Source organism: Sardina pilchardus, unplaced genomic scaffold (genome assembly GCF_963854185.1).
Source record: "Sardina pilchardus unplaced genomic scaffold, fSarPil1.1 HAP1_SCAFFOLD_277, whole genome shotgun sequence".
Lineage (NCBI taxonomy): Eukaryota > Metazoa > Chordata > Actinopteri > Clupeiformes > Clupeidae > Sardina > Sardina pilchardus.
The window spans coordinates 1-11597 of record NW_026910940.1 but is presented as its reverse complement, the minus strand read 5'-3'; the positions used below and the strand labels follow the sequence as shown (position 1 = coordinate 11597).

Below are 11597 nucleotides of genomic sequence, written 5' to 3'. Positions count from 1 at the left end.
TGTGTGTGTAGCAAAGAGAAGGAGACACAGCGATGTGTTCTGTAGACAGAAATCGCTAGGCTGCATAAATAGCACATAAACAGGCTGACTAAGGTCCCCACACACACACACACACACACACACACACACACACACACACACACACACACACACACACACACACACACACACACACACACACACACACACAGGCACATAGACACACACACACACACACTCATGTAAACAGGCTGAGAAAGGTCCATCACCACCTTACACCACTCGCACAAGCACACACACACACACACACACACACACACACACACACACACACACACACACGTAAACAGGCTGAGTAAGGTCCATCCCCACCTTGCAGGACTTCCTGCTGGTGGCCGAGCCTGGCCTCGTGTTGCTGTTGAGCTGCGACGAACTCGAGCTGACTTCGTCATCATCATCCTCCTCTTCGTCAAAGTTCATGCTGCTCGAAATCCCTTCCGAAAAAACATACCAGCACACAGTTAACAAAAAACACTTGGCGTCTACTGTTGTTGTCCTGAGGACAGGGGAACCAAGAGGCATGCAAGAGTGGAGAACAACAAACAACAACAACAACAAACAACAACACTAACATCAAAGACACCATCACTTTAAAGTCCCCTGTGGTGAGCTCTTTTTAGATGGAGCATACTGATGCCCCTGTGAGACTGTGCCTTTACACCTGAGCAGAATGTTACGTGCTAATGCTATGCTGGGGCGGGGTGTGTGTGTGTGTGTGTGTGTGTGTGTGTGTGTGTGCGTGCGCGTGTGTGGTGTGTGTGTGTGTGTGTGTGTGTGTGTGTGTGTGTGTGTGTGTGTGTGTGTGTGTGTGTGTGTGTGTGTGTGTGTGTGTGTGTGTGTGTGTGTGTGTGTGTGTGTGGGGAGAGGAGCAGTCACATGGACCAAGGCCTGCTCTGGCCGATGGGGACACTAGGATGCTTCCTCCGCACAAGCATCCTGCCAGAATAAACAAGGGACCCGCGCCAGCATAGCAATCAGGAAACTGGCAACTATATATCCTTGGGAAACACTTTTGAATTACAGAGAGGGGGCGGTGTGTGTGTGTGTGTGTGTGTGTGTGTGTGTGTGTGTGTGTGTGTGTGTGTGTGTGTGTGTGTGTGTGTGCGTGTGTGAGAGAGAGAGTGTGTGTGAGAGAGAGAGAGCAAGAGAGAGAATGAGGGAGAACAAAATAGGTAGAGAGAAGAGGTAGATACTGTAGAAGAAAAGAGGCAGAAAGATAGAAAAAAAAGAGGACCAATGCTCTAGAGTGGTGTTAATTAGGTTATGGTGTTATTTAAGCATGTCACTTAATATATTTCAGATGACGACCTTATTTGGTAAGCATGATTTGACTGGAGTGGAAGTTAATTAGCTGCCATCTTTTTCAGACTGACATTCAGAGAATGGAGGTTTATTGGCGGTGATAATGCAGTGCCATTATCATTAGCCCTCCTTTGTCTGTGTGGGCCGCGTGGGAGCACTCAAAGGAAAAACACACACACACACGCGCACACACACAGTGTATACACACAGACACACACACACACATGTGTATATACACAGACACACACATGCGTACACAAACACACACGCGCGCGCACACGGCCAATTCTCTAATCAAGAGACCCACAGGTCCCACACACAATCAGAGCCTCACTTCGCTCGAGTGAGTCATAATGCTCCCCATCATCAGAGCTGAGAGCCCAGCAAGTCACACCACACCACAACACAACACTACAGTATAAAACAACACACTATAACACACCACAGCACACAATAACACAACACAACACACAATAACACACCACAGCACACAATAACACAACACAACACACAATAACGCAACACGCTATAGCACACCACAGCACACAATAACACAAGACAACACACTATAACACACCACAGCACACAATAACACAACACAACACACTAAAACACACCACAGCACACAATAACACAACACAACACACAATAACGCAACACGCTATAGCACACCACAGCACACAATAACACAAGACAACACACTATAACACACCACAGCACACAATAACACAACACAACACACTAAAACACACCACAGCACACAATAACACAACACAACACACAATAACGCAACACACTATAGCACACCACAGCACACAATAACACAACACACCACAGCACACCACACAATAACACAACACAATACAGCACAGCACAGCACAGCACAGCACACAAACACACAACACAACACAACACAACACAGCACAGCACATCACACCACACCACACCACACCACACCACACCACACCACACCACACCACACACTACACCACACCACACCACACCACAATACACCACAACACAACACAACAAAACAAAACACAACACAACACAACACAACACAACACAACACAACACAACACAACACAACACAACACAACACACGAAAGCACAACACAACACACTAAAGCACTACACAACACACCACAACACACCACACTAAAGCACAACACAACACAACACACCACACCACAACACAACACAACACAACACAACACAACACAACACAACACAACACAACACAACACAACACAACACAACACAACACAACACACTATAGCACAACACAATATAACACAACACAACACAACACAACACAACACAACACAACACAACACAACACAACACAACACAACACAACACAACACAACACAACACAACACACTATAGCACAACACAATATAACACAAAACATTATAGCACAACACACCACACTAAAGCACAATCAGAGATGGTTGAAAAAGGATCTTTGGCACAACACACTACAGTATAGGCACAACACAATACACTATAACACAGAACACTATAACATACCACGGCACACCCAAACACACCACGGCACACCACAGTAGCATAACGTAACACACCACAGCACTGCACGGCATAGTAGAGCTCTGCACACCACACCACACCACTGCACACCACACCAAAACACACCACACCACAACACAGTACAGTACTGCACACCACACCACACCACACCACACCAAAACACAGTACTGCACACCAAGCTACACCACACCACAGCAAACCTAACTACACCACACCACACCACACCAAAATGCAGTGCTGCACACCACTAAACACCATAGCACACCACACCACACCACACCACACCGCAGTACAGTACACCACACCACCCCTCGGCCCCAGGCCTGCAGAGATGAGCAGGGCCCCAACAGAGCCCATGCAGGTCCAGAGCAGACCCCGTCCAGCATGCAGCCGGCCGCAGGTACCTTTCTTCAGCATGGTGACCCGCAGGTCCTGCTTGCTGTGGGTCTGCGTGCTGCACACGCTGTCGCTCTCTGCCTCGTCCGAGGACAGGTGGCCCACCGTCAGGATCTGGATCTGACCGCCCAGGTCCTGCGCCTCGTCCTGGAAGGCTGCCGGACCGTCGATGCCTGCAGGAGCCACAAGGTCCAAAGCCGCCCGCCGGTCAGACAGACCAGAAGCACCACAGCAAGGTCAACTAGGGGCTGGACACAGCCCATACACACACACACACACACACACTCACACATGCATGCACACAAACACACACACACACACACACACACACATGCACATCATCATGCATGAATGCTCAAGGACATGTCTCTCGCCATAGATGTGCAAATTCTCACCTATGTCCTCAGACACACAAGTGGTCTCTGAATGTCCTTTTGTGCTTCAGTATTGAAATGACATGCACACTCGTCCACCAACGCGACTACAGTACATACTCAAATCATGCCTGGCTCCGCACACCACACAAGCACCGGACAAGAGGCTCAAGAGCCGCTGCTCAACAACAGGCTCCTTGGTAACCACAGGGTAACCACAGGGTAACCAAGGCTATAGTGACTGGTGGTTGGAAAGAGAGCCTAACGTCCGAAAGATGTACAATTAAAACTACATTTGGAGCCAGAATGGAAGACATTTTCTTCTGATTTTTGGTGCTTGGAAAGAGCCTCAACTTAAATGGCTGTAAAAGGCACGAATTTCACTATTATGTTTTTGTTTATTTGCTTGTATTCATGGGTTTCATCCAGTCCCTTTCCACAGGTGTATCAAATCAAGCACCTAGATTCTGAATGCAGACTGCATGGTGCTTGATTAACACAGCTGTGGAAGGGGACCTGATGAAACCCATGAATTTGTTTGCACATAGCCTGTTGTCTTCTCCCCCACCAGATGGGTCCAGTCACGGGGTAGAGCAAATAGCTGCACCCCTTTGGGTTCAATAAAGACAACACAGCGCTGTGTTCTGGCACCACAACATCCCATCCATCCTCCTCAGCCCACTGACCATTATGGCTTCAAGTGACTCCCGCCTGATATCTGCTCCTCGTCTACCAGCTCCCCTCCTTCCCTCTCTCCCTCTCTCCCTCCCTCTGTCCCTTTCTCACAACCTCCATTTTCTCTCTGTCTGTCAGGCTCACATCGCCGATGCATGAGATGAATATGAGACTATGAGTAATGATCTCTTGATGATGATGCTGAGTCAAACGCACAGCGTTGAGAGCGGCGTTTTTAATGGTCCAGAAAATAGCCAGGACATTGATGTTTCCAGCCTCCTGTTGAGCTCATCTCATCTGTCCATGGACAGTAATCGTAACGACGAGCCCTGCTGGATTACAGTAACACAGAGCTGGTGATATTAACATCGGAGGTTAACCCGGGCTTAGGGGGTCAGTAACAAACACTGTGTGTCATGGAGGCTGGGAATGCTCTGACCAGGGATGGACAGATGACCCTCAGGAGGACAGCACAGATGAGATAGAGAGAGAGAGAGAGAGAGAGAGAGAAGGAGGGAGAGAAGGAGTGAGAAGTGATGGATGGATGTCTGTCTGTGTTAGATGGATCAGGGGTGACAAAATAAGGACATTAGTCAGGATCTGGCGCTACGGCTAGGATGAGTACTGGAGACAAAACAGCACATCGTATGGGCCAGCTGTCTTTTGTCAAACTGCTCAATATGAACTCACTGGGCAGAAAAAGCAAATATCCTATTATTATTTTTTTGGAAGAAAATCATTACTTTCCCAGTGTGTTTCCTAATGAGATCTCAGCAAACAGCGATGGCCCTACCAGGGGAGAACTGTCTCTGCGTGAAGATCAAACAGAAACAGACGATGAACTCCAGAGAGTAAAACACATTATTTTTCTCTCGCGCGGCTAACGACACCTTGACAGAGCTCCTGCGTTCAGAGCCATTTCCCTCATCGTCTTGCTCAGTGTGGCAGCCTCACGAGAACAGACAACAGAACATTACAACGTTTCTCATTGATTTGTTTGTCCCTTTCCAGAAGGCAGGGTTGGCATGGACCCTGGCACTGACAATGAGATGGCCCAGCCTCACCATCTTAACGTGCCACCCACAGACGACGAGCAAAACCCTGCGCACATCTGGGAGGTGGCAAGCGAGTGTCTCTCGGCGGAGGAAGAGGAGGGGGGTGATGAAAGATGAGCAGCTCATGGTGTAGATGAAGAGGGATGTATACAAAGGAGCGATGCGAGATCTTGAGACGTAGCCCTCAGAAACAATGGGGCGTGTGATGTGTGGTGATGAGAGAGAGCTCTATTCTCCCACAGAGCCTATCTCTCACTCTGAGCTGGAGCTCCCCAATTAGGAGACACACAGCCTGACACTGCTGCTGCTGCTGCTGCTGCTGCTACAGCCTAGAATCACACCCCAAACACGGAGACGCTATCTCTGAAGCCTGCCTGTGTGGAAAACACAAGTGAACATGCACGTTCCAGCATGCACGGCTTCAAGCTGTGACACACAAACACACAGTCACACACAGTCACACACAGTCACACACACACACACACACACACACACACACATTCACACTCACACACTCACAAACACGTGCACTCTCACCATGCGTCACATCGCGCAGACATGCCGAGTCTGATGTGGCCTCTTCGACACCCCCCCCCCTCTACCCCCCACGCTCTCTGAGCTGCACTGAGGCTGAAGAACCAGGTCAATGTCGACACTCCACGGTGCCAAACTACTCGGCTGACCTCGAGAGAGACGACGCTGACAGACAGATAGACAGACAGGCAGACAGACGGGGCACAGCATGCTGAGAGAGGGGGAGGGGGCATCCGAGAGGCAACCAGGCCAACAGGCAGGCGGGTAGGCAGGCGGGCAGGCAGGTGGGCAGGCAGGCAGGCGGGCGGGCGGGCGGGCGATGGTGGTGACGGGTGGTGGCAGCAGCGCCCCCTTGTGGCTGACCTTTATGCTTCCCCTTTCGCTCCTTCTTGCCGCTGCCGGTCTGCGGGGTGGAGCCGCTGGCCTTGGCCTTTTTAGCGGAGCGCGGCGGCTCGGGCAACGGCTTCACCTCCTCCTGCTCGGCCTCTTGCACTGGACGCCCATACACACACACCGCACACCGCACCACACACACCGCACACCACACACGCACACCGCAGAGGGGCAGCAGGGCGTGGAGCATAGGAACAGAGGAACAGAGAAGACAAACAAGAAGAAGGAGAGAAGAAAGGGGGGGGGGAGAGGAGGAGAGGGAGAAGAAAGAGGGAGAGGCAGAGGTCGTTAATAGGAATCAGGAAAGATGGCTGTGAGTAGAAGCAGATTCAACAGCAGTCATAAGCCTCAGATTGACGACAGCCCTGTGAGCACGGGTATGAAAGAAGAACACACATCTCTCTCTTTCTCTCTCTTTCTCTCTCTCTCTCCGTCTCTCTCCTCTGCCACACAGGTCATCATTAGGCCAGTAATACAAAAGGCCTTATGCATGCGAGAGGGTCTCTCTTGAAAGCCCGCTCTTGATGCCTTTTTATTCCTGCGCGTCGCATAAGACCTTGAGATTCAAAGCTTTGATAGGAAACACGTTTTTTTTTTCTCTCTCTCCCTGCCTCTTTGCCTCTCAGCCTTGTTCTACTTCCTCCCTTCATCAGAGCTCTGGGACTGCGGTGCCCAACGCGACGAAGCCCGGGCTCACCACGAGGCTTCAGAACTCACATCTGATAAGAGCTGCGTGTGAAACCACCCATATCTCTCTGATAGAATATGCGTTCCTAAGGACAGGGGACCATACTGGCTGTAACTGGCTGTTTTAACCAACATCACACAAAGATGATGGCCCCATATTGTAGACGCATAAACAAAGTTGAATAAATAACGTGATCAGGAAAGATAATTATCGAGTCTGTTTTGTAATGGACTTCAATTTTGTGATTTTGTTTAGTCAGACACGGTGGCTAGTAAGTATTCCATCTCCGTCTTGCCCGTGATGAGGCTCATTATGCGCGTGCAGGTGGATTAACAAGTGTGCCACTCCTCATTAACACCCAATCAGCGGACACGCCAGCGCTGGCCTGCTTATGACATCAGATTTGGCATAGATAATTAGACCTGTCAGGGTTGGACGGGGCCTCAGACTGGCAGCTCTCTCACTGCAGCAGGAGACAGAGGAGCCTCTACACACCTCCAGAAGATACTGCCAGAGCAGCTACAGTATCGTATCTCTCGCAAAGTACAACTGAAGAGCCGGGAGAAGAAAAAAGGCAACAGTGCCTATTCACTGGAGCTGACATTTGGGTTTAGTAAATTGGCTCTTCCGTTGAGTAAACAGCGTTTCTTTTTCTTGCTCTGAAGGCGTCTCAATACAGAAATGAGGATGCAGTCCATTTGAAATGGATTTCTCAAGGTTTACAGAACCATGCTGTCCATCCTTCACCTTTTAAGAGTCATGTTCAGCTTGGCTTATTTCACCAGAGTTTTAACCTGACTTAATAATATGTATAAACTATTTATTTACACATCACATTCTGCGCAGTATACACAGTGGTGAAGTTTATTCAGAACCATCTCTTGCTTCATGCTACTGGACTGATGTGAGAGTTTCACTGCTTTGGAAGGACTGTGAAAGTGACCACCCTGTTCATAGGTTTCCATCCGAATTCTTGCACATGTTGACCATTACTGTAAGAGATCCTGCCTCAAAATGCATGACATTTGTATAAAAGCTTTAAATGCAAACAAAAAAAAATGTATTCACTAGAGGGGGGTGGATTTTCTTCTACTTCACATAAGGTACAATTTAATTGAAGTTGATGCAAACTAGTTTATTTGCATAAATTCACCTTTGTGTGGTATATTATTATAGCTTTCCATTAAAGTTTCCTTGACAACCATATGCTTTGATCCCATAGTAAACAACCTAATAACTCCTCCCTTGATTAGAAATGTGTGGATCTTTAACATAACAAAGCACATGGACAAGCCGCACACAAATTAGCATTCTCTTGAAATGAATTTGGAGTTGACATGTAAAACAGGCGAATAGGTAAGAGGCAGAAGCTCAGCAACTAACGCAATACACCTAATTGCTCTAGCTTGTATTTAGCTGCAGCAGTACCTCTGCTCTTGAACAGAATAAGAGGCAGGCTAGATCTGTGGTGAAAGCACGGACGGTACACTCAGACTAGACTGAGCTGACACCCGCACCCACAGCCTATAATCAGCCAGGCTTGTGCCAGACACAAATAGACCTCTGAAGTTCGCCTACAAAAAAGCCACCATCTTTGCCCATATAAGGAGATCCGGTATCTTGAGATTTTTTCTATGGGAAAATAACATGGGGATTTTGAATTTTCGCACCTGTTCAACTCTCATGGGGACGAAGAAATTGGAAATGCAGACGTTTTTCACTACACAGTTTTGTCCACTGCTGTCTAGTGGATACTGTGATCTTCGATAGGTGAAGATGGCACACTTTTCATCTTTGCTACCCCTGAGCTAACTTACAATGCAACTTGCCATAGGCAGTTAGCTTCAATTAACTCCCGGATCTCCTTATATGGGCAAAGATGGCAGCTTTGGATCCTTTTTGTAGGCGAACTTCAGAGGTCTATAGCTTCATACAAAAAGCAGGAAGCAGCGCTGAGTTAATGGAGGAGAACTGCTCGGCATCTGTGCACAAGACATTATATTATACTTAAAAAGGAGCTGCTATTTGCTGACATGTGCCATTAAACGTCTTTTGTTAAATAGACCCTATATGCAACTTTTTCATAGTCATTAAATCGCTTAGAAATTGTTGTTTTGCTTGACTGACCAGTTTCATCGAAAACAGTAATATTTCCTCCCGCCCCAAATGTCCCTATCCGCTATTGCAACCTTGCAGTTTGTGCAGGAGGCGATCGCTCCTTGTTTACATCTGGAAGTCTGAGATGCCTAAAGAACAAGAAGAACCACGCTTACAATTTATATACAGTATATATATATATATATATATATATATATATATATATATATATATATGTATAAATATACATGCTCAAGCTGCAGGGGAAGCTCTGCAGAGAAAAAACGAGCGAAAACGAAAAGAGAAACCGAAACCGGAGATGACATCGCCAATCCTGCATAGTTTCTCTTTAAGGACATCTATGGAGACTTTCAAGGCAGCTCTTCTACGTCGCCTGTCTTTGTGGTGCATCCTCCATGATCAAGATAAAAGGCTTTACGCTTAGGAGGAACAAGGGCCTTTTCCTCCACAAACCCGGCTGACCAGGAGACCAAAGTCAAACGCCTTTTGTTTTGGGTGAAATAAGCAGCACAGTCTCCGCTGGGTCTGGCTGTATGCAGCCAGTGGGGCTCAAGAGCCCTGTTCTATTTATGGAGGGCTTAGCAACACAAGAGCCTGGCAACAGGCAGAGAGATAGATGGGTAGAGGCTGAGTCCGCACGGTCCTCATCAGCATGCCGTGGTCCACCGGGACCAAGGTCACGCAGCATACACTGACCAGAGGCTCGACGTGAGTCTCCTCGACTCAAGCTGCGATAGAGCCGTTCAATTAGAGCTGAGGCGTTAGTAACAAAAACAACATCCGGTCCGGCCATCTTTTCTGTGTGTTAATTAGAGACGCAGCTCTGCTGAATATCAATAAGACAGCTCGAGGTTATGTAGGGGGAAAAAACCCACTCCACCCCAGCATGCAGGAGGCAGCAGTGCAGGTGTAGGGGGGGTTAGAGAAGCTGTTAGCTGTAAAGTCCATCTGCTGTGTCCCTTTGCAATCAATGACATTTCAATTCGGCTTTCAGAAGCTCCCGTCCCTCCCTTTGAGCGAGGTGGGCCAGAGAGAGGGGGGGATTGCGATTGATTGCCTTGAGTCAACACTCAGATAGGCACTTGCCCTTGAACTGCCCCTACCAGCCCCTGAGCCCAGCCCTGTAATTGCTCTGCGCTTCTGATGGCATATCAGCTGAGGGCTTGGGAGGCCTGGTTTGTTGTGTCGGCTCGGCAGTCCTTTATCCCACGGTTTACATTTGTCCATCTCTCTTTGTGAGGGGAGCAGAAGGGAGAAGGGGGGGGGGGTGTTAAGGCTTTGAGCGACATCCCAAAACCTTAGCGTAAAGTCAGGAGAGTGTGTGAGGCGTGAGAGCTAGCCACAGACGTAGCTCTGGAGCTCTGGAGCCCTGGTGCATCACAGAGAGCAGGTGGATCATTAGGGGACACCCATCGGACTGAGAGAGCACGGCAACGCTCATTAGCAACAGCACTCGCCCCCATCCATCATCTGTTGATCACTAGCAGAGCAAGAGCTGCTTCTCAAAGTACTTTGTTGTTGGGTTGAGAAAGGTGGAGCTATTAATGAGGTACACTGTTTAGGTGTACAGTACTTGTAGTGTGTGTGTGTGTGTGTGTGTGTGTGTGTGTGTGTGGTACTAGTCTTTTTAAAGGCAACAAGCCAGTGTTTCTGGGCCATAGGCAACAGTGCAGTCCGTTTACAATAAGAAGGCCATGTTATCTAGAGTACTGTAGTCTTGAAAAGGAAAGGCTAACATGTTAAAGATTATTGTCATTTTACAGGTGAAAAGCAGTGCTAATATGTCAAAGAGTGCTTTCATTGTACAGGTGAAAAAGCAGAGTTAGCATCTCAGAGTGTTCTCATTGTACAGGTGAAAAGCAGTGCTAATATATCAAAGAGTGTTCTCAGTTCACAGGTGAAAAAGCAGTGTTAATACATTAAAGAGTGTTGACATGATAAAGAGTGCTGTCCTTTCGCAGGTGAAACAGCAGCGCTGACATGTGAAGGGGTGTGGCTGTTGCCTAGGCGACGAGGCGGCGTTACCATGGTAGATGGTGCTGCTGTTGCTGCTAAGGTAGCACTCCACCAGCGGGGCCTGCTCCTCGGACTGCTTGGTCCGGCGAGCGCGCGAGCGGCCATCCACGTTGGACTGGACCATCAGAGGCTCCTGTCGCTTCTTCTTCTGCTTCTGCTCCAGCAGAGCACGCTGCCAAACACACACACACACACACACACACACACACACACACACAAATAGATAGAGAGAGAGAGAAACAGACAGAGAGAAAGACAGAGAGAAACAGAGAGATGGAGATGGAGGGAGAGAGAGAAACAGACAGAGAGAGATGGAGGGAGGAGGGAGGGAAGAGAGAGAGAGAAAGAGAAAGAGACATAAATCAATGTAAAGCTCTTGTTTCTGTACGTGTCAAGCTGAGGTTACCTTGGCCACTCTTCAGCGGTCCATCAGGCGTGGGTCTGCTGAGCCTTATA

The 11597-nt window shown here is 48.4% G+C and overlaps 1 protein-coding gene across 1 annotated transcript; it reads right to left on the bottom strand.

Annotated features, from left to right (window-relative positions):
* Positions 1 to 351: 351 nt before the first annotated feature.
* On the bottom strand, positions 352 to 11313 carry LOC134074826 (tubby protein homolog; the record flags this gene model as incomplete). Its single annotated transcript, XM_062530508.1, is given in 4 exon segments — positions 352 to 473; positions 3297 to 3461; positions 6290 to 6418; positions 11151 to 11313. Coding segments are annotated over 4 exon segments (579 nt in total), but the record flags the coding sequence as incomplete, so codon positions are not given.
* Positions 11314 to 11597: the final 284 nt, after the last annotated feature.